General features: G+C 55.6%; 11 protein-coding genes across 11 annotated transcripts; 2 read left to right on the top strand and 9 right to left on the bottom strand.

Annotated features, from left to right (window-relative positions):
* Window positions 1–491: 491 nt before the first annotated feature.
* On the bottom strand, window positions 492–2712 carry JCM15063_001488 (SLC41A family transporter; the record flags this gene model as incomplete). The annotated part of the gene is made up of 8 exons (XM_076677751.1): window positions 492–685; window positions 754–823; window positions 932–1241; window positions 1322–1463; window positions 1533–1625; window positions 1718–2104; window positions 2175–2316; window positions 2392–2712. The coding sequence occupies 8 exons, from the start codon at window positions 2710–2712 to the stop codon at window positions 492–494; spliced, it is 1659 nt and encodes a 552-aa protein (XP_076535075.1).
* A 538-nt stretch (window positions 2713–3250) lies between these two features.
* Window positions 3251–5877, top strand: NGG1 (histone acetyltransferase NGG1; the record flags this gene model as incomplete). The annotated part of the gene is made up of 5 exons (XM_076677750.1): window positions 3251–3887; window positions 3963–4091; window positions 4162–4646; window positions 4724–5329; window positions 5392–5877. The coding sequence occupies 5 exons, from the start codon at window positions 3251–3253 to the stop codon at window positions 5875–5877; spliced, it is 2343 nt and encodes a 780-aa protein (XP_076535074.1).
* Window positions 5878–6072: 195 nt separating this feature from the next.
* JCM15063_001486 (cyclin family protein) lies at window positions 6073–8583 on the bottom strand (the record flags this gene model as incomplete). Its single annotated transcript, XM_076677749.1, has 3 exons — window positions 6073–7902; window positions 7984–8184; window positions 8272–8583. The coding sequence occupies 3 exons, from the start codon at window positions 8581–8583 to the stop codon at window positions 6073–6075; spliced, it is 2343 nt and encodes a 780-aa protein (XP_076535073.1).
* A 314-nt stretch (window positions 8584–8897) lies between these two features.
* GLR1 (glutathione-disulfide reductase GLR1) lies at window positions 8898–10899 on the bottom strand (the record flags this gene model as incomplete). Its single annotated transcript, XM_076677748.1, has 8 exons — window positions 8898–8917; window positions 8995–9048; window positions 9129–9351; window positions 9428–9455; window positions 9529–10015; window positions 10090–10398; window positions 10472–10599; window positions 10676–10899. The coding sequence occupies 8 exons, from the start codon at window positions 10897–10899 to the stop codon at window positions 8898–8900; spliced, it is 1473 nt and encodes a 490-aa protein (XP_076535072.1).
* A 360-nt stretch (window positions 10900–11259) lies between these two features.
* On the bottom strand, window positions 11260–12575 carry JCM15063_001484 (uncharacterized protein; the record flags this gene model as incomplete). The annotated part of the gene is made up of 2 exons (XM_076677747.1): window positions 11260–11365; window positions 11428–12575. The coding sequence occupies 2 exons, from the start codon at window positions 12573–12575 to the stop codon at window positions 11260–11262; spliced, it is 1254 nt and encodes a 417-aa protein (XP_076535071.1).
* A 165-nt stretch (window positions 12576–12740) lies between these two features.
* Window positions 12741–14870, top strand: JCM15063_001483 (2-isopropylmalate synthase; the record flags this gene model as incomplete). The annotated part of the gene is made up of 5 exons (XM_076677746.1): window positions 12741–12856; window positions 12928–13077; window positions 13150–13270; window positions 13342–14082; window positions 14154–14870. The coding sequence occupies 5 exons, from the start codon at window positions 12741–12743 to the stop codon at window positions 14868–14870; spliced, it is 1845 nt and encodes a 614-aa protein (XP_076535070.1).
* A 391-nt stretch (window positions 14871–15261) lies between these two features.
* On the bottom strand, window positions 15262–17207 carry JCM15063_001482 (uncharacterized protein; the record flags this gene model as incomplete). Its single annotated transcript, XM_076677745.1, has 3 exons — window positions 15262–15611; window positions 15725–16869; window positions 16945–17207. 3 exons carry the CDS (start codon window positions 17205–17207, stop codon window positions 15262–15264), a joined length of 1758 nt encoding a protein of 585 aa, XP_076535069.1.
* A 452-nt stretch (window positions 17208–17659) lies between these two features.
* JCM15063_001481 (purine-nucleoside phosphorylase) lies at window positions 17660–19155 on the bottom strand (the record flags this gene model as incomplete). The annotated part of the gene is made up of 6 exons (XM_076677744.1): window positions 17660–17962; window positions 18025–18374; window positions 18439–18603; window positions 18671–18733; window positions 18792–18951; window positions 19018–19155. The coding sequence occupies 6 exons, from the start codon at window positions 19153–19155 to the stop codon at window positions 17660–17662; spliced, it is 1179 nt and encodes a 392-aa protein (XP_076535068.1).
* Window positions 19156–20810: 1655 nt separating this feature from the next.
* JCM15063_001480 (uncharacterized protein) lies at window positions 20811–22143 on the bottom strand (the record flags this gene model as incomplete). The annotated part of the gene is made up of 4 exons (XM_076677743.1): window positions 20811–21394; window positions 21482–21634; window positions 21696–21783; window positions 21847–22143. The coding sequence occupies 4 exons, from the start codon at window positions 22141–22143 to the stop codon at window positions 20811–20813; spliced, it is 1122 nt and encodes a 373-aa protein (XP_076535067.1).
* A 163-nt stretch (window positions 22144–22306) lies between these two features.
* GRS1 (glycine--tRNA ligase) lies at window positions 22307–24882 on the bottom strand (the record flags this gene model as incomplete). The annotated part of the gene is made up of 10 exons (XM_076677742.1): window positions 22307–22473; window positions 22541–22663; window positions 22733–22936; window positions 22999–23084; window positions 23153–23571; window positions 23644–23809; window positions 23875–24024; window positions 24094–24611; window positions 24676–24698; window positions 24765–24882. The coding sequence occupies 10 exons, from the start codon at window positions 24880–24882 to the stop codon at window positions 22307–22309; spliced, it is 1974 nt and encodes a 657-aa protein (XP_076535066.1).
* A 487-nt stretch (window positions 24883–25369) lies between these two features.
* JCM15063_001478 (uL13 family ribosomal protein) lies at window positions 25370–26476 on the bottom strand (the record flags this gene model as incomplete). The annotated part of the gene is made up of 5 exons (XM_076677741.1): window positions 25370–25555; window positions 25625–25768; window positions 25848–25970; window positions 26242–26301; window positions 26378–26476. The coding sequence occupies 5 exons, from the start codon at window positions 26474–26476 to the stop codon at window positions 25370–25372; spliced, it is 612 nt and encodes a 203-aa protein (XP_076535065.1).
* Between the last annotated feature and the right edge of the window lie 904 nt (window positions 26477–27380).

Raw genomic sequence — 27380 nt, 5'->3', positions numbered from 1 at the left:
TCTCAAAACAGGGCCTTCTATAATCGATCAGTTCGTGGGATGGAAACAGGCCAAGATGGCTTCGCAACCTCACGATAAACGTCAACCTTCACCCGAGCTCTGAGACTGGAGGACGACGTGAACAAGCTTGAATTTTTGATAATCCCAAGTGCACCAGAAGACAGATTTCGCTCACTATACCCTTCCTTTTCGAAAACGACCCGCTTGAATCATGCTCGCTAGGCTCATTCGATATCCCATCTCTCACGCAAAACGCCGTGTTCGCTTTAACTACCCGTTCCTATTCCCCTCGCAACCCTACCTGCAAGCAAAATTCCCCAACGTTCAAGATTCTTTTCGCTTCTCGTGATACCTTTGTTCCTTTGTAACCCTTTCTCTGGAAACTCTTGCCTGCAGACGTGCCAGTCCTGCCAGTCCTCTCCTCTCTTCTCAGCGAGAACATACCGGAGACAGGGACCACATGCTCGATGGGGGTTTTCTTTTTGTCATTTTCACAAGAGCGAGAGTAGCTTTCGTATCACTACTTCTCCCCCATTTACGGAATCTCCTACCAATTCCAAACCAGTGTCTGTTGTATTGTCTATAATCGAAGAAGTCGAGGTTTTCTTCGAGATTGCGAATGCTGCCACGAGCAACAATTGACCCGTCACATCGAGGATCGAAGAAAGTAGCGGCAAGGCGTATACTGCAGAACCTCCATTTCAGTTCTTTTCTCTATCGTCAGGTCAAATGAAAGGAATAGAGTGGACTGACCATCTGGATCGTAGTTGAACTTCCACAAGATCAAACATCCCTGCTGAGCTATGACCAGTCCGACCAGAGTCTGCGAATCGAGAACGCAAACAAGTTCATACAAGAGTCAATTATAACAAGCATAGGTGTGTGTACGTCGGGACCCATAAGAGGGAGAGAGAAAGATTCGAAAACTGACCTGTATTCCCGCTGCGATGAGATAACTGAGAGCAAACCCGATCCCACGTGGGACTTGGTTCATCATCCATCCAAACACCCACACCAATCCCAACACGGTCATTCCTAGTACCCACAAGATCCCTCCAGTCACCCACAACGTTTCTCCTCGCCCTTGAGTTCGAGGTTTTTGACGCGATGAATGTAAAGAGGTCGAAATACGCGCGACAAAGATCGATGCAGGGGAAGCCGAAATTGCGGTGAAGATTGGTGCGAGGAGCGAGAACCCTGGGAATTGGTTGATGTACGTCTCGAGGACCAAACCCGTTCCCCTGCATTTTCGTGTCCGACGACAACATCGTCAAGCCTCGTTCAAAGAGCATATACGCGCTTATGTGAGAATCTGACTCACGAAGAGATGGCCATAGCGAGAAACAGGGGACCCCAACCGACCGACAAGAGTTCTTGCACGTAGGCGTTCCGGAACGTTAGAACCAAGTTGACTGCGATCGCCACGATCAACAAGAGGAACACGAGCGTCGAGATGATGGTGCCTAGATTTTGATGTCTTTTGTCAGCTCTGAGCGAAAAGAGTTTGCAAGTCGAGAGACAAGTACGCGTACCCATGAATTTCGCAAACAAAGAGGCGAGACCTCCGAGGATGACGAGAGTGACGACATCTCCCAGAATCGAAGCGATTGGAGTCGCGACATTGTCTGTTCTCAAAGAACAATTCAAGGACAGTCAGTGCTTCTGCGATCGTAGGAGTAAAGCGTTTCATTCGCGAGAGGAGAAAATGAATCTTCACCCGGGTTGACCTTGAACCTTCGACACAGCACAACCAAGCTGCACATGAAGCTACCGAGTACTCCAGAACTGATGCCCGCTGCGAGCATACTGACGCACAAGACCAAGAGTGCCTCAAAGTACCCGCCGCGAATGTCGTTCCCTTGATCGTCGGTCCCGATCATGCCGACTTTATGGACGGGATGTTGCAGCGCGTGGTGAACACCTTTGCGACTCGCGAGTCCGAGCAGGAACGCGATCAGTCCCGAGATGAACGAGACGATCAAGGCTTGGACCTGCAGCAAGGCGAGATTGCCAAGGATCAACGACCGCCTTGTGCGCCGCAAGTCGAGTTCGCCAATGTTGGCAGAAGTCGAGAATCTTGCAGCGAGATTCATGTCGAGGTTCCCTGTAGGAGAATGCTAAGTTGTTTCAGCTCGATTGGAATCGAGGGTAACACCCGGGTAGTTTGTTTTCACCTTTGAGATTCAGCAGGATCGGTACGAGGATGAAGAGCTCCTCTATCCGGATGAACACTCTCCAGGCTTGCAGTTTCTCGAGCAATTCGCCCGTCAGGATCGCTCCGACGAGTACGAGGAAGAACACGGGCAGAGTCTGCTCCTGAAGAGGTTAGCTAACGAGGGAAGGTCAGAAAGAGGTCAAAGAGAAGCTCGCCTCTGACACCAGTTCGCGCACAATGGTACGCTTCCGTTTGTTCGGCGGTGTCGTGTGAGCGTGCGCGAGTGTCGAATTATGCACTGGCGCTTCGTCCTCGGGAACACTCGTCTCTCCCGCTGGCTCATCGTTCGCGTCGAGCAAGCCCTCAACTTCGTCCTCATCATCGTCGTCATCCCGGTGCGGCGTGTGGGAATGCACAAGCTGGTCAATGTCGTCGTGAACGGTGTCGCTGCGCAGTGTCCTGGGCGGATTCCTCGTCGATTTTATCGGTTCGAGCTCGTGTTGATCACGGACGTACTCGTCTTGTGCTAGAGGGGCATGCTGATACTCGTCACGCATTGAGAGAGCGCGGGTCCGACCGACGCGAACGAGCGGCTCGACCTTCCGAAGCTGTGCAGAACTTGGCAGGCGAGCGTGCAGGACGCTTCCGCGTGCAACCTAGACCTGCAAGATCAAATCAAGGCTGTCGGACGACTGAGGGAACGGCTGACGACCGCGCGTGTTGTTTCAGAAAGTGTCGGGCGGCGCCAAGCAGGTCCACTTTCCACGCGCGTACCCCGGCCGCGGACCCCCCGGCAACACTACACGACATCTCAGGGAATCGCCAGGACTGTATAGCCGTGACCGACTGCCCGTACGCGCCTGATCGCTCGCCCGATTTCGCTACACCGCTTCCTTCACCCGAGATCCCGCCGCTGCTGCTGCACGACTTCCAGCTCCCGAACGCCCAGCGCCTGGACTTTACACAGCGAGATCAGTCTAGCGAGAGCAAGCGAGTGACGCGGGAACGGGGACGACGCCGGAACCGATTCGCTCATCATCAGCCGCTTCGTGCCAGAGTACAGGCCTCTGAGGGCCTCGAGCGCCGTAAGCGGCTATGCCAAATCCACCAATTCCGCCACCACCGCCGCCGCTCGCCACTGCCTCGACCGCCGGGACCGCCGATGCTCCTGCATTGACCAAATTCCCGCTACACACGCCCGCGAACGCCTCGTCTCCGCTCATCACGTGCTCCTCCTCGACTGGTCCACTCCCGAACCAGACCTTGCTGAACCTGAGGACCGTCCTCGTTGCTTCGAGGTTCGCTGCTACTTCGAGGATCCAGCTCAAGGACGACAACCGCAAACTCGCGAACGAGCGTCACCAGGCAGAGCAACGCACGCTCGAGGAACAAACTCGAATCAACAAAGAATCGGAACGCAAACGCAAGCGCGACGAGGATGACAAGCGCGAACGAGATCGGCTCGAACAGCTCGAACGAGAACAGCTCGAGCGGCGGCAGCAGGAGGAACGCGTCGCGCAGAAAGCCGCAGCCGCCGAGCGCGAGCAACATCAGCAACAACAACTTGCTGCCGAGCGCGACGAGCAGGCACAACAGAAACTCGCGCGCGAACAAGCCGAAGCAGATGTCGCCAGCCAGGCAAAACAGCAACAGCCACAGAAGGCTCAGAAACAGGCCCCTCCACCACCAGTGGATCAGGACGTTGCCTCGCTCGAGACATCATTTCAGAAGGGTTAGCTTGCCTCTGTTCTGCTTCGCTGCGAGCCCGACTCGAGTTCTGACGGTTTTCTCGCGCACCTCATGATAGATGCATCATCGCCAGAACCGGAAGAGGACTCACTGCAACCGAAACCTCCACGGCATCATGACAAGAAGAAACGGAAACGAGATGCGGTGCTAGACTCTGACGAATCTGGTGCAGAGTCGACCCCTGCCCGTGAGACCCTTGCCTCAAATGTCTGAACGTGCTCGAGTTGGTACTGATGGATCTTGCTCGTCACAAACAGCTGAGCAGCCGCTGCTGCAAAAGATTCGGAAACTCGAAACGTCCCAAAACGCGACTCCTTCTTCGGCCTCGACTCCTGCTGCGACTCCAGCGCCACCCACCCCCTCGGCTCGCGACTCTCCTCTCCCCTTTGCATCTCAACTGCCCGCAACAAATTCGACTCTGACGCGCCTCCACCATCAAATACCGCAATTGAACCCGATCGAGAAACGATTGCGAGAAGAACGGTTCACGAAGCACTCGATCCCGATCAAACCCCCAGCACCCGGTTCGGCGACCGCGTTTTACGTGCCAACGTACCCGATTGTACCCGTCAAACCCGAAGTCGTGCCGCCCGTACCTACTGCGAAACGTCAGGCCGATGTCGAGGGAGACTTTTCGAACGCGAAACCTGGGCAACAGATTGCCCATTCGACGTTTGTCAACTGGACCGAGAGTTACTTGCGACCGTTTGGCGAAGATGATCTAGCGTTCCTGGCCGCCAAAGTCAGTTGGGTTTCTCGCGCTCAAGGATTTTCAGTAGAAACTGATCTTGAGCTTGTTCGTTTGGAAAAATTGCGCAGCCGGAAGATGTATTACCTTACATCATCCCTCCACTAGGCAAATCCTATCAACAGAGGTGGGAAGAAGAAGATTTCGATCCCACCATGTCTCGTCGTACGCCTCAGCAACAACAACAACTCCTCTTGCACCAACAACAGCAGAACCTAGCTCGTCACGCAGGGTACAATGCGCTCGAACCGGCACCTTTACCACGATTGAAACCGTGTCACTTGAGCGAAGAGGCGATGGCGACTGAGAACATTTTTCTCGGTCCCCTCAGCGAGAGGTTGATGAGTGCCCTCGCGCTCGAAGAAGGTGCCAAACTGTTGTACAGAGGAGCGGATGAACTCGATTCGCTGGGCCTCGTCGGGATGGAAACATTGAACGGGGCAACGATTGTCGGTTCTCAGCAGCCGACCCAAGCACCTGATCAGGACGAGCACGAGGTCGACGCGGACGGAGAGGAAGACGACGAACAACAACAGCAGCAGCAACCGCAACAACGGACGAAGGTTGATGGACCAAAAGAGTTGCAACCACCAAAGAAGATAGAGATGGATGCGGTCGATCTCGAGGAGAGGATCAAACGGGAGCTGAGGTTCATCGGCCTACTCCCGGAGGAAGAAGTAAGCGTGAAATTGATTCGTTCTCAGTAGTTTTTGACATTGACCCTTGACACGACGTACAGGTCGATTGGTCGAGTCGCGAAGACGACGAGATTTCGACATCCCTCAGAGCATGCCAGCGTTCGTTGCAACTCCAAGTCGAACTGAACGAACACCGCAAAGCGATTCTCATGTCGATCGTCAAGGATCGCATGGCGTATCAAGAGTACGAAACTGCCCGCGATGCCCAAGAACGCGTGATCGAGGCCGGGTGGCACAAACGGCAGAGAACGGATTCGAAGAACAAGAAGAAGAAAGGATCAAACCGGGATCGGGATCGTTCGAGACCTACTGCTGCCGACGACGATCCGAGCAAGGTTCCGGTCAGTCCGGTCTTGATGGAAGCTGTAGAAAAACGCAACGCACTCGTCGAGTCGTTCCGACCGTTTTTCGAGGAGGAAGGAGGCAAGAATCGGTGGTGGGGGATCCCGGAAACGAGCGTGTTCGACGGGACGTTGGAGCAGATTGACGAAGAAGCACTCGACGAGCGGCAGCAGGAACAAGGGTAGATTTATCGGCTGTCGAGAAAATAATGCAAGCAAGCGTGCAACAATGATTTTTGCGCTCTTCATCCCAACCAACGACATCATGATTTGAGTTGAACGACGAGTGTGGAACGACGATTGTAGATTGCGAAAGATTATAGTAATGGTACAAGCGACAGATTAAACAGAAACAGGAAACAGAGAGAACGCCTCAACCCATCATTCATCTTCATAGCCGTCACTGTCGACTGCGCCATACTGAAACTCCTTTCTCCAAGCGCTGTCATCATCGTCTCCTCCTCCTGTATCAGACTGCCCGTCATCTTTATCGTTGTCGTCGCTGTCATCTTCATCGAGCCCTTCAACATCGACCACGCCCCCATCGACCCCACCCGCAACATTCATTGCGAGACCGACCCATTCGTCCGTGCCCTCTTGACGATGCCCGGTTTCGTCATCTTCGTTGTCGCTCGCACCTGATGCCAATAACGCCGCCAATCGAGCACGTGCTTCTTCGTTGACCTTTGTCTTTTTCTTGCGCGGACGAAACTCGCGCTGCAAATCGAGCTCGTGTTCTCCTTGATCGAGCTCTCCCGGTTCGACTTCGCCTCGATCGCGTTTCATCCTTGCTTTCAACAGAGCATTGATCGTCCCTCCTCGTGCGATCGCCTCTTGTCGAACTTTCTCGTACTCGGGATTCGGTTGCCCTCGAACTCGACGACGTGGCCGTTGAGGTTGTTTCGGTTTAAGTTCTTGTTCGATCGCATATCGAACCATGTTGACGTATTCGGGCAGGCGCCGGACAAGCGCTGCCTCCTCTTGCGTTCGCAAGTACGAATCGAGCTCGCCTTCGTCAAACAGTTCGTCATCGTCGATCTCTTCGGCCGACTTGGCCCACAACAGCTTGCTCAAGCGGGTATCGCGTCGGGTCAATTTGTTCTTCTTGCCGGCACTCGGGGCCAGTTGAGCGCGAATGTCTTCGGGTTTCTGTCCATACACCGGCAACTCGTTCGCGATCGCAACGAGACCGTTGTTCTCGCTCGAGTCTGAAGCCGCCGAGGTGGGGGCACCAAGCCGAATCGAGTCCGGTGCGTGTGTACCAAACCCTTTCGCGAGAGCCTCTTGCGCCGCTCGTTGTCGAGCCCGATCTGTCGACCCTCGAATGTAGTTTGCTGGACGTTTCGACAGGGTTTCGTCGTGAGTACTGTACCGAGTGCGAGAGGCGATTTCATTCCGATCCGAATCGACCGCGTAGCGATAGATATCGTCTTTGCTCTTGAGGGGGTCTGCGAACGACAGATCTTGCGGTACCGTCTCTTCCTCTTCCTCTTCCTCCTCTGCCTCGTCGACGTCTCCTCCTTCGCCTTCCTTCTCAGCTGCCGCGATTAAAGACTGCTCTAACTCCTCCTCCTTCGCGCGACGGGCATCCGGAGGATGTTCCTCGGCCTGTCGCTTCGCGTTCGCTTTGCTCTCCTTTGCGTCGAGCGCCTTCCAGAACTGAACAATGTCGCTCGTGTACTCGACCACGTCCTTCTTTTTCCATTTGCTCGCCTTGCCAGCGACCCACGGGAGTTTCGGTGCGTAATCCGTCAACGCTTTCGTGTACTCGCGGTACCGTTCCTGAATTGTGAACGCGGCCGTATTGGTCAACCAGGCCATCTCGTCATCGAACTCTTGTTGTTTCGGACAAGGTCGGCGAGCGATCCCTTCGAGGGCGACCATGACGGCTGCGCATGCGACTTGTTCAGGTGCTCGACCATGTACGAGGTACAGATCACGCGAGAAGCGCAAGAGGGAGAGTGCGAGGGTTCGAGCTTGTTCGAGCGAGAGGTGGATGATCCAATCGAGGTTCTTTTTGCTGAACGGTTTCATCTTCTTGTTGAAATGGAAACTGGGAGTTGGACCTTGCAAGATTTTTTGAAGATGCACGAGCACTCGTTCGACAAACATGAGTGGGTCGATTTCTTTGGTCAGGATGTTTGCTTCTAGTTTGATGATCCGAATCGCGCGCGAGATGTGTACCGGGTCATTGAGTGGTTCACAGCAGTCCTGTCAAAAACCATGAAGGCGAGCGAAACAAGTTAGAGAGAAAGAAGACCCCAGGCGTAATTTTGATACAAATGTACGTACGATGAGGTCTTGAATCCAAATCTCCCGTTCTACCTTTCTCATCTCGACATAGACGCATGCCGCAGCAAACACTTCTGCGCGGTATCCCCACCTGAACCCGAGTTTGCCCTTCATGACTGCAAACAAGTTCTTTGTCGTACGGTGCAAAGACACGGCATCGAATCGGAACAGGATACGACGAAGGAGTTTGTCCAATTCGCCCTGTATGAGACCCCCCAATTGACGTGATGATTCGATCAGGAATGAAGAACGATGATTTCTTGTGAGAGTAAGAGAGAGAGAGCTGACCGCTTTCTTTGAATGAAACATGGCAGTGGTCTCGCCAATCGATTGGGCCCATTGAGAACCCCTACCTCCGAGTGCGCGGACTCGACTCGCAGCGACTCCTCCTGCCCAAGCCGTACGAGATTCCGAAACATAGGTCCGTCCGTTCGCAAACTCGTCCTCCTCGTCCACCCGTGCAAGGAACTCGAACGTCGCGGTCGAAGAGTCGTTTGAAACGGTTCCACATCGTTCACATGCGAGAGTGCCAGAAGCGACTTCGAGAACGAGCGTGCCGATGCCTCCACACGATTGACAGACTGCCTGTGGATCCGACATGGCCTATCCAAAGGCACGCAGGCACTTGTGTGCCAGCCCAATTCTGTTCACAGCTTGGTGTTGGGCTGCTCGAGAGTTGCGGGGACGAGAATCGAAAGTCGATTGTTTTGTCGAGAGTGAATGCATGGAGAAATCGAAAGTCAATTTGACATGTGCACAAATGCGCACGACAGACAAAAGTTTCTCTCCCTATCGCTCACGCAGTCTGGTCTACTTATAACATACTTCAGATTTATTGTAGTGTCGCGAGACCGGAACCGCTGCAAAGCCAGAAACAGGAAATGATGCACTCCTTGACTCCCCCTTCACCCCTTTTACCTCATCGTGACCACCTCTACGAATTTGCGCAGAAAAAAAGAGTCAGTGACAATTCCCTGACCCTGCATATGACGAGTGGAACAGTAAATGTACCTTCCGAACTGGTCGGGTGAATGGCTACACAGTCGTCGAATTGCGCCTTGGTGGCTGTCGTAAACCGTCCCGTGAGAGAGAAAGTCAGTGAAGAGATCGACGCAGGATCAAGCGGTTCGGTGGGAATCACGTACCTCCCATCTTGACGGCGACGGCGAATCCTTGCAACATCTCGTCGCACCCGATTCCGATCAAGTGCAATCCGACCACCTTCTCGTCCTTGCCTGCACAGATCAACTTCATCGCAGTTGGTTCCTTGTGGTCGGCGTCCATCATCGAGTAGTACAACGACGTGAACGACGTCTTGTACACCTTGATCTCGTCGTCTCCGTACTTCTCTCGCGCTTGCGGTTCAGTCTGTTTTCATCATGTTTGTTCGTCAAATCTCGCGAACGACAGGAATCGAGAGAGAGAAGAAAATGTGGAAACGCACGAGACCAACAGTTCCAATCGTAGGGTGACTGAGGTATGGCGACAGCACCAAAAAAAGTCAACTTGACGTCGATCTTGTTGAATGCATCTTGGGGAGCTTACGAGAAGACGACGGTCGGGACGTTGTTGTAGTCGAGTTTGTCCCCCTCGACTCCACCGTACAGTCGGTTCGACAACCTCCTTCCGGCGGCAATCGCGACTGGAGTCAACAACTCTTTACCCTGCACGTCTCCAATCGCGAAAATATTGTCGACGTTGGTCTTTTGGTACTCGTCGACGACGACGTCTCCGTTCTTGGCGAGTTCGATTCCAACCTTGTCGATTCCGAGGTCGTCGGTCAACGAGTGTCGACCGATCGCCCACAGGACGACGTCGGCACCGATCTCTTCGCCCTTGTCCGTGAACACGGTCTTGGGGAAGGGTTTGTGCAAATCCGGGTTCGATTCGTCGGTCGTCACTTTGGTGACGTTGGTGTTTTGGTGAATGTGAATTCCAGTCTTGGTCATGTGGTTCTGGAGCGTGTCTTGCAAGAGCGGGTCGAACGCTTTCAGGATCTTCTCGTGACGGATCAAGAGGTGAGTTTCGGCACCTGAAAGGCAAAGCAGCCAAAAACAGTCAGCGCTGATTACGATGAATGTGCGTTAATGATGGGAAGAGACGCACCGAGCGTGTGCAAAACACCGGCAAGCTCGACAGCGATGTAACCAGCACCAACGATGACTGCGCGCTTTGGCAAGTCTTCGAGGTAGAAGAAGCCGTCCGAGTGGAATCCGAGGTCGTAACCGGGGATGTCTTTGGGCAAGGTCGGGGTACCCCCGACCGCAATCACGATGCGATCAGCGGTGTACTGACGTTCCTGGTCGGAACCACCGTGCGCCTTGTCGGCCGGGTAGGTGGGCGAGACGGACAGGGTGTTCTTGTCGACAAAACGTGCGTGCCCAGTGATGTACTCGACGCCGTCCTTTTCGACGTCTACGCGGCGGGTTTCTCTCTCGTCAGTAACTGCAGTTGATCGCAATGTAAGGATCGAAGCGAAGAGGCTCACTCTTTTCGTAGATGCCGTTCAAGCGCTCGATGTACTTGTCTCGCTTGTGCTTGAGCGTAGGCCAATCAATCTGCGTGTTCTCCTCGGGAACCTTGAACCCGTACGCGTTCGCGTGGTGTAGTTTTTCCCTGTTTGCGATTGTTCCGTGTCGAAGTTTGTCAGTTTTCGGGAGGGTTGCGCACCACTAACCAAAATGTGTCTGACCTGATATCGGCCGCGTGCCACATGACTTTTTTCGGAACACATCCGACGTTGACACAAGTGCCTCCTAGACGCCACGTCTCTTCAATGATGGCGACTTTGGCACCGTACTGAGCGGCACGACGCGCGGCTCCCAACCCTCCCGAACCTCCTCCGATCACGAGCAAGTCAAAGTGATCCTTGCCCTTGTCGTTCGCTTGCGATTTGAACGGAGGTACAGGTGCCATTGTGTACAAAGTGGTGGAGAATGAAGCGATGCGGGAGACGCGAGAGATGCAGGAGCGCGAGTGGAGCAAAGGCGTAGGCGAACTTCTGAAGAGGCCGACGACGAGAGTCGAGGTGCGAATCGAGTGAGCAAACGCCAGGATGAAAGATCGAAGGAAGGCCCCGGTGCAATCGGAGTCGTCACGGAAAGGGCGTGGCTATGATCGGAACTGTCTCGATGATGACCAACTCTTGCGAAATCGCCGACTTTCGGTCTCACTCTCTCGCCTTCGAAACGGGTCTCGACTCTTGCGGGTCAATTCCAATCCAATGTACACTACTGTGGCAACAGGTCTCCGCAGAAAAATCACACAAAATCCATTTTACTCTCTCCGGCTCTGATGTCTCCGAAGCTCTTCATCAATCATCCACATGCCACGTACGAACCCTTCCTTGTCGAGCCTGGCAGAATGGGGCGAGACCTGGTTCCTGTTTCGAGGACCGAGCCGAGGTCAGACTCGTCAAAAGAGTCGACTGAGCAGAATGCTTACCATACTCGTCTCAGACTCTCTCGGCTCAACCGACTGCGTTCCCAAACCATCCTGACCACCTCGCCCTCGACCCATGCTCGCTCGTCATCCGCAGTAACGTTTGACGACGACGAGGGCGAGACCGAGACGCATTGATCAAACAGGCGCTCGTACCGCTTGCGAGCTCTTGGATCGATCGGTCGAATCGCGGTCGGTTCCGAGCTACCGTTGCTCTCGAGTGGGCGCTGCACCGCAGTTGATTGCAACGGATCGTACGAACTTGGCGTCGGTCTCGTCCTCGATCGAGGTCGAGGTTTTGCGGTTGTGGGAGGTATTCGCGCGAGGTCGCTCGCACGGGAAGATGCAGACGAGGTGCTCTGTTCAAGCTGTGAAGAGGGTAGTCTGCGTGGTAGATCTGGAGCCGACGATGACGTGCTTTTAGGAGGAGCGGGAAGCGATCGAGACGATGAGAAGCTATTGATAGGCGGATTCAGATCTGGACTGCTCGACGTCGAAGTGCGAGCCTCGCTCGAGCCTGACATCGGTAGCAGTATGTGCGAGTCGAGCGTGGACGAGCGGCGCGGCGGGAGTCGTGGAGGCGCAGTGCCCCCGCCGAGAGTATCTGGCCGTGGCCGTGTGGTAGAGCTGGACGAGTCGACGGTGTAGCCGCGGCTCGGTCGAGCTTGTGCTGGACTGACTCGGCGCGGCAAGGGTGGTGGGGATGCTGCTTCTCGCACGGGAGAAGCGGTCCGAGTCGAGTCGGCGACAGCAGCGGTCTTCGCGCGAGTCGGGCTCGGACTCGTCGCAGTTGTCGTGCCTGCTAGCTGCGCCGTGAGAGCGTGCTCAAGCGATGATCTAGGACCGAGGTGCGCTGGGGCAGGACTCGGTGCGGGCTTGATCGTTGGCGAGTGGGGCCGCGCGACGACTGCCGAGTCTGCGAGGATCGTCTTGCGCTGAGCGGGCGAGGGTGTAGGTCCTACCCGGTTCGAGTACTGTCCATACGGGTCCGAGGTGGCGGTGGAGGGTGGGTGGGAGAGCGATGACGTGGTTGCGGACGAGGTCGCAGCGGGAGGACGATCAGCAGCTGGCGAATGACCTCGCTCGGCGGCGTGCTGCTGCAGGAGCGCGATTCGGTCCTTCACCGAGCGAGGCTGCAGCTCCTCGTCCATCGCCTCGACCGAGTGCGGTCCGGTCTGCGGTCGGAGGTGGGGCGCGGCGCGGCGAGTCAACAAGAAAAAAGGCGACGGCAGCGGACACCTTCTAAAGTACTCTCTGCGGGGGACCCTCCCTGCTCTCGCTCTCCCCTCCGCAATCCATATCCGCCTCGCTCCTCCATGTTTGCTCGTCAAGCGATCCAGAGGTCTGCCAAAGTGATCACGCGCTCGATGCACTCGTCCACGCCCGTCAACTCGGCTGCGACTTGGCTCAAGGATCCCTCGACCAAGTACAAGTACGTCCCCCTCTCCCTCTTGCTCTCGAGGAGTGTCACCGAGCTGACGTTCACTCTCGACCCGCATCCAGGTCGTTCGCTTCGGTCAACTTGCCCGACCGCACCTGGCCCGACAAGCGCATCACCAAGGCACCCCGCTGGGCCTCGTCCGACTTGCGCGATGGCAACCAGGCCCTCGTCAACCCCATGACGATCGAACAGAAGCAAAAGTTCTTCAACCTGTCCGTCGCTCTCGCTCGAAGATCCGCAACTTGACCCTCGACTGACCCCCCTCACTTGCGCCCTCGCGACAGCCTCATCAAGTGCGGCTTCAAAGAGATCGAAGCCGGGTTCCCCTCGGCGAGTGAGACCGAGTTCACCTTTATCCGTGGTTTGATCGAAAAGGACGAACTCCCGAACGACGTCTGGCTGCAAGTACGCGCATCTTTCTCCACTTGCGCTCGCTTCGCACGGCAAACTCACCCAGAGCTGCTTGCGGATTCCAGGTCCTCTCGCCCGCGCGCGAATCTCTCATCCGCCGCACGATCGAGAGTCTCAAGGACGCTCGCAACGTCATCTTCCACATGTACAACGCTGCCGCGCCCGTCTTCCGTGACCAAGTCTTTGGCAACTCGAAGGAGCAGACCATCGCCCTCGCCGTCAAGCACGTCAAACTCGTCCGTCAGCTCATCGACGAGGCCATCGCCCGCGGAGACCGCACCCAGTGGCAGTTCGAGTACTCGCCCGAAGCATTCTCCCAAACCGAGCCCGAATTCGCCGTCGAACTCTGCAACGCCGTGCAAGAGGCGTGGTTCAACGGCAAGGACAAGTCGCAGGAGCGACCGATCATCTTCAACCTGCCCGCGACCGTCGAAGTCGCGACCCCGAACAACTACGCCGACCAGATCGAGTACTTCTGCCGCAACATCAAAGACCGCGAGCACGTCGTCGTGTCGCTTCACACCCACAACGACCGTGGAACCGGTGTCGCCGCGTCTGAACTCGGACTGATGGCTGGAGCGGACCGCGTCGAGGGATGCCTGTTTGGCAACGGCGAGCGTACCGGCAACGTCGACCTCGTCACCCTCGCGCTCAACATGTACACTCAGGGAGTCAGTCCCGAGCTCGACTTTTCCAACCTCGAGGAGTGCATCGAGGTTGTTACCGCCTGCACCGACATCCCCGTGCACCCTCGCGCTCCCTACGCCGGAGAGCTTGTCTTCACTGCCTTCTCTGGATCGCACCAAGTCAGTCGTCGTTACTCGGGTTTTCGTTATTCCTTCGAAGGTTGCTGACATGTGCTGCCGATGAAAACCAGGATGCGATCAAGAAGGGTTTCAGCTACCGCCAAAAGAACCCCGACGGCAAGTTCGAAATCCCGTACTTGCCCCTCGACCCGGCCGACTGCGCTCTCACGTACGAAGCCGTGATCCGAGTCAACTCGCAGTCGGGCAAGGGAGGAGTCGCGTACATTGTCCAACAACACCTCCAACTCGATCTTCCGAAGAAGATGCAACCCGCGTTCTACCAGTACATCCAATCGATCTCGGAACGCACCTCGAAGGAGATCACGCCCGATGACATTGTCAAGGCGTTCCGGGCGGCGTACTACCTCACGGACGAACACGAGGCACGGTTCGCGCTCGTCGACTACTCGTTCTCGGGTGAAGGTTCGACCAAGAAGACGTTCAAGGGTACGGTGCGCGACAACGGATCGAACCGCACGATCACGGGAGAAGGCAACGGTCCCGTGTCTTCACTCCTCAACGCGCTCAAGACCGAATTGGGCACCGCGAACCTCGAAGTCAAGGAGTACAGTGAACACTCGCTCGGACAAGGTTCGGACGTCAAGGCTGCATCGTACGTGCAATTGGTCGACCCAGCAACGGGCAAAGCCGTGTGGGGAGTCGGAGTCGACGAGGACGTCACCGCTGCGTCGCTCAAGGCCGTCCTCAGCGCCGCTTCGAACGCGAGTGTCGATGCTGAACGAAGGCTCCACGAGGTTGAAGACTTTGTCGTCGGCAACCGAGTGTAAGAACCCCCACAATCCCTCGCAAAATAAACCCCTCCAAAACTGTCGTCTACTTTCTTCCTGTATCGTCTTATCGTTCTTTTCTTCCTCTTTCTCAATTTACCCTCGCAAGATAACATCCCACCCTCCACCTTGGAGTCCTTTCTTCACATTGAACCACCAAAAGTATCACCTCTTGCGCAAAGAGAATCGCAATGTTGCGCTTGGTTGTAAATACCTCTCTCGATCCCGAGAGTGGAACGAACTAGTCTGGAAATCGTGAGTGCATTCCTTAGGTGGTACAAGTAAGAGAGTAAAGCGTTCGATACCGGAGAGGGAAAAAAACAACACATAAACAGCAACAACAGAGTCCTTCACAACCACCTCTGTTCTCCGTTTGGGTCTCGGGAAAAAATCAGATCCTTCCGCCGTTCGACGACGAGTTACTGAGAGCGCTTCCAGGTCTCGAGAGGATAGTTCGTTTCGGGGTCAGAGACGTTGTCGGGACGAGTTGTTCTTTCGCTTCGACAGCTTTCTGTCTCAAAAGCGCCGCTCGATTGAGCCTCGGAGTGGTCGTCATGGTACCATCCGTACTCTGTACCTGACCCGTCAAAGCTGCACGACGTAGAGGTACAGAAGGGGAGGAAGAGATTGGAACTTCGCTCTTTTGTCGCAAGAGGGAAGCTCGATTCGCTCGAGGTGTGTGCGATGGAGCTTGGTGCATGAGAGGTACGACGACAGATTCACGACGTTTGTGACCGGGAACTGTAGGGTACAGACCCGAGAGAGAGTCATATTATGTCAGCTCGTAACCCCCAAGGCGAACGTTCGAATAGGAACACAAAACTTGCCTCCTTCGTAACCTGTCGTCGACTGACGACGCCGACCAGCGCTGGGCGCAGGTGTCACAGACTGCTCAGTGACACCTGTCTGTCGCAGGTCTTGACAATTAGCGTCTTCAAGAATGGCAACTCCCGAGCGTCGAGCCATAGTGGGAGATTCGGACACAGCGCTCGGACGAGATGCAATGACAGGTTCTCTCAAGCTCTTGAGGCTTGACGAAAGCGACATGGTTTGAATCGATCTACCATCCGAGCTCGCGCGAGGTTGGCTGCTCCTCGTAGCCGACGAGGGAATTGGCATGCCCATTCTGAGCTTGGCCGCTTTCGATAGGCGTACTTCGGGTCGTTGTGAAGGAGCGACAACCGGTAGCGGGACACTCTGTCGACGGGTCAGGCGATCTAGTGCTGCTCGCTCAGAAGTGCTGATGGATTGTCGTTTCGCTGGACGGGGAGTTTGGCCATTGCTCGGAGTCACTTGACCCGTCCGCAGAGCGGCGGTCCGTGACAATCTTGGGGTGATGGCAGGCGCCGCAAGAGACTTGGGCTTCGGAGCCATACGTTGTGATACTGTCGAAACTGAGAGAACAGTCTCGGCGGAAGAGGTGGAGCTTGTGCGCCTCGGAGTCAAGGGAACGGGAACTCCAAGACGAAGAGCGGCAGCTTTCGTCATGCGGACTTGTGCTGTCGGCGGAGGCGGTGCGGGTCGGGCTCGGAAGGACGTTGAAGAAGCTCTGCTCGATGCCGTCGAGCTGCACGAGGTCGAGAGCGACGAACCGGATCGACGCTGCGGGATGTCTCTGGGTACGAGGCTTGTCAGAACGTGATCGAGCTCAGCGCCTTCAACGTCCTCAGCGATACTGTCCGGAGAGCGACCGTATTGAGCGCTAGTTGATTCAAGCTCGAGCTTTTCCAGCGCGTGTGCGATCTTTGGCGAGATCACGCGATGCGAAGCAGGCAGGGATGTAGCGTCGGCGTTCAAAGCGCTGTTTGAAAGCGGGAATGGTCTCGCTGCGAGCGATTCAGACTCTTCGCAGATTCCTGAACCTTGGACTTCAGCTGGGCTGGCGGGACCTGACGAGTCGGGGACATCGAGCGACCGGAAGAGGTGCTCAAGCAGCATGGACGCTGCTGAGCTGGTTGGAGCGGCAAAAGTGCGAATGTCTGGTAGAGCGCTTGTAAAGCTTGACAGTGGCAAGAAACGTGAGTTACCTAAGCGAGCTCGGGAGGCTGCGAACAGAGAGTCAAGCTAAACTAACCTTCTCGTAAGGGCAATCAGCGTTTGGACCGCGTCTTCTCGTTCGAGTGCCCATACGCGATGCTTTGTCTGGGCCTTGACGTCCTCTGAGTAAGCGTCGTCCCCGACCTCTAGTCCTAAGTCGATCCCGGCCTCTTCCAATTCGGCTCCCGAGATCCACTCGCGCGTAACAATTACGAACGCACTGGCCTCGAACGACGCCTCCAGGTCCTTCTCGTATTCATCGTTCCCCGCTGTGAAGAGTACCGCGACTGTACGCTCCATCCTTGTCGAGAGCGTGTGCGTTAGATCGTTTGTTGAGTGATGGCGGAATGTTATAGCGCGAGTCTTCTGGCGAATGCTGATCCGAGCGAACTCGACTGAGGAGGTTCTGTCACTTTCTTTATGGCCGTTGGGAGGTGATGGTCGCGCGCGAGAGAGGAAGAGGAAGAGAACAAAGCGAGAACGTTCGTGCGGGGGGAGCCGACATCTGACAGGGGCTCTTCTCTCAGCTTGCGACTCGCTGCAGTATCGGTCTGCGCGCGTTTTCCTGTTATTTGAGCTTACATAGGTACGCTATCGAAATTGAAGGCTCTATAGATGTATGAGAGGCTAGGAAACAGCGGCTCGGGGTAAAGGAGCGCTTGAAAGAAGAAATGAAGGATGCCGGCGGACCCGGCGTACCCAAGTACGTCTCTGCAGGGGCCCTCTCGTTGAAGTACCCACCAGGTCGCAATCTATTCATCGTGGATGCTGAAGCTCCTGCGGGCTCGATAGCGAGCTTGGGCGGTCCCATTGGGTCGCAAAGTTGCTAAATCATCGCCATAGTAGGATCCGTTCTCGGTCGTTTGAGGCGCGATTCCTTGAGAGTACGTCGCTTCCCAATTGGCGATGATGTCGAGTCGAACGACATTGCCGACGATCTGCAAGTTTTCAATCGCAGGATCGAACCCGCCTGCGATCTGGTTCTCGTAGAACGCAGTGTAGGCGTCTGTCGTAGAATTCGCCGGAGCACGGTCAAAATCGGATCCAGTTCGAAGCTGTCGAGTATAGAGGATCAGTTGGGCCGCACCAGCGTGATTGGAATGCGAAAAGCACGGACGAGCATCACGCGACTAAAGTCGACCAGTTGCGCCTCGTCGGCTCTGACTAGGGCCTCGAGGGTAGCCGAATCTTCCTGTGCAGTCGTTGCGTACTTTCCCAGTCCATTCGTCATCATGTTGAGGTATCGCTCCCAGGTTCCGGTCAGAGACCCCGAGAAATAACTGTCCGAGCACATGGCGTCTCCGAGGACGACCGAAGGAGGTTGGTTCGCCGGAGCAGTGTCGTACTGCTTGCGGAACTCGATTGCGTCCGACGAGTCGTTGAGACTGAGGTCTTTGGTCAGACTGAATACACGGTCGAGGAGATTCGTGTTGAGCTCGATCACTTCCGTTCCGTAAAGGTCCGAAACTGCAAGAATCCGAGAGAACATCAGTCTCTTTAATATGTCTGCTCAGAGAACGGCATAGCTGACCGTTTGGTAGCTCCCCGGGCTGCTTGGTACCCATAGCCCAAACTGGATCCGTCCAATTCGATGGCATCTCACGCGAATCGAGCTCGTAGGTCAGTCCCGCCTGCACCACGAATCGTGCCCATACTGCTGAGCCAAGCGTTCCGACAGCAGGAGAGATCCCAGCAACTGTAAATCGAACAGCTAATATCAGCCAACACCCCGGAGGAAAAGGCGATCTTGCGCAAGGACGCACTGCCGGCGATCAAGAAGTACGTTTGTCGTAGGTCAAACTTGGGCGACAGTGTCAGGGCCATTACTGGTACCGTTTCGAATAGTCAGCGTCGCGAACTTTGGAGCAACATTCAGCGCCTTACTCGTCGATGCGGCATTGATCTCTCCTTCTCCCGTCACGACCAGACACGTCTCGAGTCCTCTGTCGCACGAGGCCTCGGGGAATAGAGGGGATGCGCCCAGGAAAGAGATGTTGTTGTAGAGTTGCGCAGGTTCAATCCATGGCTCCCTCTCCGGACCGAACTGTGCCAACGTCCGATCAGCATATGTAGCAGGTACATTGTCTGGGGTGTCAGAGAGAGAACCTACCATCGAGACAATCATGACCTTTGGCGTGATCACTCCAGCATCTCTGCGCTCGAGCTCTGTTGTAGTTGCAGGCGCGGCTATGGCTGATGCCGCCAACACGGTAGCAAGTGCCGTTACTTGTTGAATACGGGTCAACATCGTTTGAATCCTGTGACCAAGTGATGTGAAAGAGAGCAGTACGAAGAACGCAGCTCGAACAAGATTCGTTCAGCCAACATTGCGATTGTGACCGCTTTCATCTCTGGCCGTCTCTGTCATTGACCCTGGGTCAGCATTGATCAGCCCGAGGCTCTCGCTAGGAACACAGACCCTATGAAACTGGCGAACGCGCTGTCTAAACTAGACAGGATGAATCGAGCTCAAAAGCGCGCGCCGGCTTTCTTCGCTGTCTCTACCCCGATCTGTTGGCAATCAAGCGCTTCTGAGCTAGCTGCGATTCCAAGAGCCGTCAAATGACGGCGCATTGTACTCCTCGGAGTAGCGCGATAGATCACTTTCAGGCTAGAGTCGGCGCACCAACCGACTATCATAGGTCTCTCCTGATCTCAGCCTCCAATTGTAGTCGCGGATTCAAGCGAGAACGCAGACGTGAGGTGTTGAAGTGGCAATGGAGCTGATTGCACAGAGCAGTATACAGAAGACTACGGAAACGCGAAAACCTATCAACAGGCCAAAGAGAGAAAGGTCAGCTTCGAAGTCTTTCAAGTATCGCGAACCCTTGTCCCTGCAGTCCTGTCGTGCATACTGCGATCGTATATTCACCTCGAGAAGGCCGTTCTTAGTGGATACATGTTGTTAATCACAACGCCCGGCTAAGGGGTTAAGGTTTAGCATGAAATGTAGAATGATCATCATTGATGAGACGATTGCAGTTGGGCGAGCACTTCCAGGACTGTCGAGAGACGAGAGGGGAGAACGAGATGGCGAAGAGACAAGCGCTTACGGGTCATTGGGATGTAGCGCGACTGTAGGCGGATTCATAGAGTATGCAAACGGTTCGTCGATAGGACTGTTCACGGAGCAGGGCGATCAAAGTCAGCCAGGATTCAATGAACATCGTGAAGCTGTATGGCGGGCGGAAGGTGTGAAGGGTGGTTCTCTTTTTGCCTCAGAAACGTGATTTTTGGCTTAAAATCTAATTGGTCTTGATCGCTCATCGTATTTCGGATAGGGGCGACACTGGTTGCTCATCTCGCGCAAAAAGAGTGGAGGGAGGAGGAAGGGGAGGGAGGAGATGGGCGGACGCGAAAGACAAGGTACTTACGAGCTATGCGGAGGCAGTCTCCACGTCGAGAAGGCTACACTGTGCACGCGTGTTAACCAGTGGAGACTGCCCCATGTTGGCGGTTGATCAACGAGAGCCGGACATGTTGATTTTTTCTGATGTAGTGATGAGAACCGGTTTGAGGCCGAAAGCAGCAGATCGGATTCAAGAGCAGAGTCGCATTGCCAAGTCGTCTGCCATGGTGCAAGGTCGACTGAAAGAGCGGGAGGGAGCGAAGTGAGGGAAAGGAAGGGAACCTCTGTCGAAAGGCGAGTCTCGGTTTTGTGCGCGTCGCGAGCAGTTCGAAATTAGCTCTGCTACGGAGGACCTGGTTGTACTCTCAAGATACACGGTAACCATCTCGTGCAGCTGTACGAGCTCCAGAATACCAAGTATCGGAACGTGATCGGCTTTTGTCTCACATCATGCAGCACGAGCTTTCCGAATGCAAGGGGCCGACAAGGCTCGCGGACTACTGAGCATACGCAAACACTCCTGCAGCTTCGAAAGGTGTCTGGTAGATAGAATACTACGAACGGTATCGATCCTCCTCTTCAGTACGCGGACGCCGCCGCCGCTCTTGCCTCGAGTCGTGAGGCCTATCCCTGCTAGATTCTTCGCGGCTGTCTGCGACGTCTTGCGCGTCTCGGGCTTCGGCCGCTCGCTTGCGTCGCTCCCTCCTTCGTCTTCGTCTCTCCCGCTCGCGACGGTCCTCCTCTGAGTCGTACTCGATTTCATGGTCCTCCGCTGGCCTGTGATCAAGCCATTCCTTGAAGCGCGTTTGCACGGTCGCCGGAAGCTGCTGCATTGAAGGAGGAAGACTCGCAATGACGGATTGACCCAACAGCTTGACGGATTCGAGCACGGTGGGAGTAACGGGCGTTCGCTGTCTATTCTCCTCCATTGGTGGCTCGATAGGCGCAGTGTTCTTCGTATCAATCTGTATAGCAGGACTGTCTGCAGGCCGGGTCGAATTTCTACGAGTGTTCAGCTTGAGCTTTTCCTTCTCGAGTTGCTCCTCCCGTTCGCTCTTCTCGATCTCGGCGTCGAGGTCGATTACTCGCTGGAACGTATCGCGCCGCTCACCGCGAGGTCGACTCGGTAGAGAGGCAGCTGGCAGTATATCAGATGCTTTGTTTCCAGGACCTTCGAAGACCACCCGGACTGCCCAAAACCGCTTTGCCTTGCAAGACCATTCACAGTCACCGTCATCGGACGGAGCGCTGAGAGGACTCCACAGCGTTGAAGCCCGACTGGCCGTCGATTCGGGATCAGACGCAGCGTAGATCTTGACCGCTTCACTCTTTCCGATCGGCGACGTAACAAAGATGCTGACATAGGGAGAGTGCGGTTCTGCGGCCCAAAACCTGATCCGATCAGCTCGCGAAGCAGTGTGCTGAGCTCGAAAACTCACCTTCGGGTGTGCCTGCGAACCTGACCATGCACTCACCCAGCCTTTCGACTCCGGCATGCTCGAGGAACGCATACAAATTCGCCTTGAACTGTCAGCGCTCGTCGAAACTGGGTCAGCGTTTCGTTAACGCCCTTGATGCGCCCCAGCTTACATGCTGTTTCTCCAAGAAGTGGTTGAATCGCTGTTTGACCTTGTTCCTGCTGGCGTCGAGAGGCTCGAGGTACCCGACGCATTTGAGTCCCAGCAGAAACGGGCCACGCGACAGTGGGTTCTGGTCCTCATCGCCGAGCGAGCTTGCAGTTGTCGCTAGCGAGCTCAGCATCTCCTCCGGTCTGACAAGGGCGGCTCCCCCTACATCTGGTTTAGCTCGGGACACAGCAGCCTGGACCGCGAACAGCCCGGTCGACTCCGATGTCACGGGGTCGCGCTGGCTCGGATCGTTGTCCATGTTCGCGATGAGCAGTCGAGTGCAAGAAGCACAGAGCGAAAAGAGCAGGCGCGTTCTCAAGTCGTGGTCCGCGGGCTACTCCGAAGGGCTCGGACCCCTCGCTAAGCTAACATGATGGATTCCCGATTCATATTTGCACGCACAAAAAGGACACCATACACATCTAAGCATCCTGTTCACCAGTGTAAGCCGGTAGGCGTTTTTGAGCATCATCCCAGGTGCACGAGCCACGGCAGAGATCGTTGACGAGAGCGACGACCTCCTCGATCGTGCCGATGAGTTGGAGTGTAGTGTCTCGCTCTCGGAGAGTCATGGTACCGTTCTTGACGGCTGTGAACAAGTATGCTCTGCCTCAGTGCGTGTCTTCAGCGCAGGAAGAAACAGGTTCTCGACTCACAAGCAAAGTCGAGCGTGACACCGAAGGGAGTACCGAGCTCGTCGTTACGAGCATATCGCTTGCCAATCGAGGCGTTCGAGTCATCGACGCGCGAGGCGATACCGAGACCACGCAGTTGTTGGGCTGAACAACCATCAATTAGTCAGATCCATAGCTGAGTGACGAGTCGCATTCTCGGCTTCTTGCACTTACAAACTTTGGCGACAAGGGGCTTGAATTCGGCGTTGCTCGAGAGAGGCACGATCAAGCACTTGATCGGAGCGACAGCGGGAGGGAGCGAGAGGACGGCACGGTTGACATCGTCGGCACGGGCCCAGTAAGAGTGCTCGAGGAGCGAGTACAGGATACGTCCGATACCGAAGGAAGGCTCGATAACGTTCGGGACGAATTCGCGAACTTCACAAATCCGATGCCGGTTAGCATGCCGTATGCTAGGGAGGTCGAATTGACTGACTGACCTTGTTCTCGGAATTCTTTCAGGGTAACAGTGAAGACAGACGATGGCACTTCGTACTCTTTGCCGGCGGCCTTGATGACAGAGGCTCTGCAGGAGGCACAACTTGTTAGGTGGGCGTCTTCAGGATGGAGCGAGATCAGCGGTGGCAGGCTCACTGCTTCTCTTGGAGATCCTTGGCAGCGGCAGCGAGGTCCTCCTGGCTGAGAGCGTGGATCGCCTCTTCGATAGGCTTAGCTTCCTTCTTGAACATGGGGCCGAACGCCTTCTTGTCAACACTGGGCACGTATCGCTCGACGACCTTGACTTCCTTGAGCGGTTGTCGCACGACCATCTTGTTCCGCGTCTTGTTCGAGTGCACCGTCAAGTCGTACGCCGATCGATCGGCACAGCCAACGCACTCGATCCATCCGTACGACGTCTCGATCTCGGCATCCCAGCAGTCAGCCGCGTAGTGAGCCATCTCGTTCGACATGTGTTGACGGAAGCGGAGACGGGCAGGGTTGACACCGATCTTGGTGAGGAAAAGGAAGATGCGAGCAATGAAGTAACCGAGAGTCTTGTTGTCGACCATACCCTGAGTTTCGAATCGGTTTCGAGATCTGTCAGCTGCTAGATCAATAATCGTAGAAAGAGTTTTATCACTCACGGAAGAGACGGCTTCACCGATGGTGATCTCCGAGATGTCGGTTCGGCCCTCAGACTGAACGTCCTTCGGGAGAAGGCGGAGGGTGATGTCCTTGACCTGGTCGAACCGGTCGTGGTCCTTGTCGAGAGGGTCGACAAAGTGTTCGATCTCGGCCATGGTGAACTCGCTGGCAGATGGATTCAGTATCAGCATCATGCTATTCAGCCAGTTATGCGCGATCTCCAGACTGACCGCACACGGAGGAGACCCGAACGAGGGGAGATCTCGTTACGGAACGAGCGTCCGATTTGAGCCGAAGCGAAGGGCACACGGCCGTTGTTGAATTCGAGAAGACGGTTGAAGTTGACGAAGTGACCTTGTGCAGTCTCGGGTCGGAGGTAACTGAGTGAGGGATCAGTCAAGGGATCATCAGCTTCATATGATCGATTCGGGACAGACGAGCATACGTACCCCTTGATCTGACCGGTGGGACCGATGGACGAGTCGAACATCAAGTTGAACTCGACGGGCTCGGTGACTTCGTTTCCAGTCTCGGGAGCAACGATCTTGTGCTCGCGAATCAGCTGACCGAGCTCTGCGCCGGTGTAGTTGTCGATCTTGGCGAGAATCGATTCGTACTCGGCAACGACAGCATCCTCGAGTTTGGCCGCGACCGACTTGACCTTCTTCTTCTTCTTCTTGGCGGTCGCATCCTCCTCCTGCTCGACCTCTTTGACTCCACGCGCTTCCTTGTCACCTTTGAGGCGGGCCTCAAGGACACCTTCGACGAGGTGATCGGCACGGTAGACCTCGTTCGTCTTGCTGTCTTTGACCATCCAGTCGGTGAACTTGTCGACGTGGCCCGAAGTCTTGAGGACGTCCGAGAGGGTCATGATGGTCGTGTCGAGTTCGAGCATCTCCTCTTCGATGATGAAGTGCTTGCGCCAAAGATCAATGATGTTGGCTTGGAGAGAGGATCCGGGAGGTCCCTGTCGTGCGGGAACGCGTCAGCTCGTTGTGCATACACGTTCGAATGCTCGAATAAGCGCTTGCATAGTCGTAGAGACCCTTGACACCTGCAGGCAAGGCATAAGATGGTCAGATCTCGAAGGATATCAGAAATCAGCCGAAGATGGACTCACCTCCGTAGATCTCGAACGCGGGCGCGTAGAAGAAGCGACGGATGAGCAGACTCTCGAGCGAGCCACGCTCAAAGGCATGTGCCGTCTTGTTGACGGTAGTCTCTTGAGGCTGAGCCATCTTGGAACGAAGAAGCGCGAGACTGGACCTGAAGGAGCGGTGCTGTGGGCGGAGGGTCTGTGGACCTGCTGGATGGGCACGAGCTAATGACGAGGCTGAGCAAGATCGACCGAGACCTCTCAGCATGCAGCGGAGTGCAGTGGAACTTCTTTCAAGCGCCCGGTGCCGCAAGCGTGCGCATATGACTCGCATAAATTATAACTTGTCATTTCTGCTAGGACCTAGTAGAATCTCTTCTCAATTGCACGTCAGATCCGCAGGTACGCGCACCGAGGCCAGGCATGCGACACAAAAAGCACAAGGCAATTGTAGCTGAAGCGTGCGGGCCCGAGCGAAGTCCTCACGCAAAGCCCATTGTCAGATTCGATTTTGGGGCATCCTTGACTAGCATGCCAGGCGGAAAGATCAAAATCCCCTTGAAATTTCAAAAAATCGATCGAACAACAAAGAAGTGATTCTTGAAACCCCGAGGAGAGGTGTTCTCCATTTAGTAACCGAGGGCAGCGAGCTTCTCGTTGACGGGAGCAGCCTTGGCAGCCGACTTGAGGGCGGCGGTCTGGGCCTTTTGCGACGCAACCTTGCGCTCGTGGAAAGCGGCGGCCTTGACCTTTCGCTTCTCCTCGAGGCGGTCGACAACGTCACGGTAGGACCATCCGACCTCGTGAGAGAGACGCTAATGAGGCGACAAATGTCAATCACGACGCCTTGCATGTCAAGCGACGAGACAAAAACGACGACATACCTTCAAGGTGCAGAACTTGCGTCCGGGCTTGAGGCGGAGGACACGGAGAGCCGAAGGGACAACCATCTTCTTCTTGCGGTCGTAAGGAGGGGGGACACCCTCGAAGACCTTGAGGCGCTCGAGAGCAGCGGCACCACGCGAAGTCTGTAAATTGAGTCCGAGTTGGTCGATGTGATCAGTTCCCGCTTCCAACCGGTCGAAGCGACAAGTTGATGATGCGTACCTTGTGGGGAACCATACCGCGGATAGCCTTGTAGAAGATGCGGGAAGGCGCGCGGAAGTGGAAAGGACCGGACTTCTTGGGGTTAACCAAGTGGCGCTTGTGGAGGTAGTCGTGGTAGCGGAGCTGTCGTACAGAAGAACGCAGATCCACGAGTCAGCAGGCAGCACTTCGGGAGGAAGGGAGCACCTGTTCTGTGTCCAATATTCCCTGACCACCTTGTCGCCCCTGTTCCAATACGTCCTTCCTAAACCTGATCGCGCCAGTATCTCCTTTCGACCAAAGTTCCGCCTGAATGCCCTTCCCGAAAGTCTCTCAACGTGCGCTCCTCGTGCAGATCTGTGCCGTGTTCCCAGCGAGTTGCTCCCGAGCGGGCTGGATCGAATTTTCTGCTAACCTTGTTCCTGAAGAACGAGCCGGAAGCGTTGAGGAGCTCGCATCGGACCACAACGACCTTCTGTACAAACGCGCTCGAGAGCGAACTGTCAGCGAGCGAGTTCTTTTTTGCGGTTCGGCGGTCGGGCGAGACTTACTTGGCCAGTGAGGAGCTGCTTGGCAACGATCGAAGCCAATCGACCGAGGAGGTGGCCCTTGCCGTCGATCACGATGGGGGTCGAGGAGATAGTAGCCATCTGTAGCGAGGCGAGGCGTAGGTGCAGGGCGAGAGCAGAGGCAGCAAACGTGAACAGACAACGGGCGCACGGCGGGTGGACGGGGCACAGGTCAGCATGCACACGCTGTGGGCAGTCTCTTTTCGCCAGGCCACAAGTGCTTACGGCGTCTACTTGTCGAGTGGAGCACGAGAAGAGAAGGAGGAGTGTTGGCGCTGGAGCGCTCGCCCATTTTCGTCCTCTGATTTTTTCCGCCCGCACGCTTCTCCCTCTTCCATGCTTCGCCTGCTCTCTCTCTCGCCTACAGAACCCGCGCGAACTGCGTCGCAAATCTGCAGGGGCAGATCGCTGCCCGACTTCGCTCCTTGACTGCCCGCCGACCGGCAATTCGACTTATTGCCTGCGAAGTCAATGTACCGCTTGGCATCGCCTCGACCCCTACGATCACATCAACGCCTGCCACAGAGTCCACCTTGAATGGATTGCAGCTTGACCTACTGCAGACCGTACGCCTCGCGCACGTGTTCGATCATGAGCGAGGCGCGGTTTATCTATCGCTACGCAGCGGGGCGTCCGGCCGCAATGTTTGGCGGGTCGCGGTCTCGCTTGAGGAGCGCGCTATGTGTACACCTGCACTGCATCGCAATGGAATTTTGATCGGTCTCAGTGTTTCGAAAGGTGTATTCCCGGTCATCGTGCCCGCTCTCGCCTCCTCGACTGTTGTGTCGAGGGACACAGCCAGGCCCGCGCTTCTCCCTCGCAATAGCAAGCTGTCGGCGTCTGGCCTGCACAAGAAACGAACCTCCTCGTGTTGTCGGCCTTCGTGCTCGCGATCCGATCACAAACAGCTTGTTGTAGCGTTCCCGCGCACAGACACGAATCATCACCCGCGGATCCATTCTAAAGCCGAGTCGCCCGCGCACGT

The sequence above is a fragment of the Sporobolomyces koalae genome (genome assembly GCF_050403365.1).
Source record: "Sporobolomyces koalae JCM15063 DNA, S_koalae_JCM15063T_v1_ctg10, whole genome shotgun sequence".
NCBI lineage: Eukaryota > Fungi > Basidiomycota > Microbotryomycetes > Sporidiobolales > Sporidiobolaceae > Sporobolomyces > Sporobolomyces koalae.
Note: the sequence above shows the minus strand (reverse complement) of the source record. Positions and strands in the feature narration are given on the sequence as shown.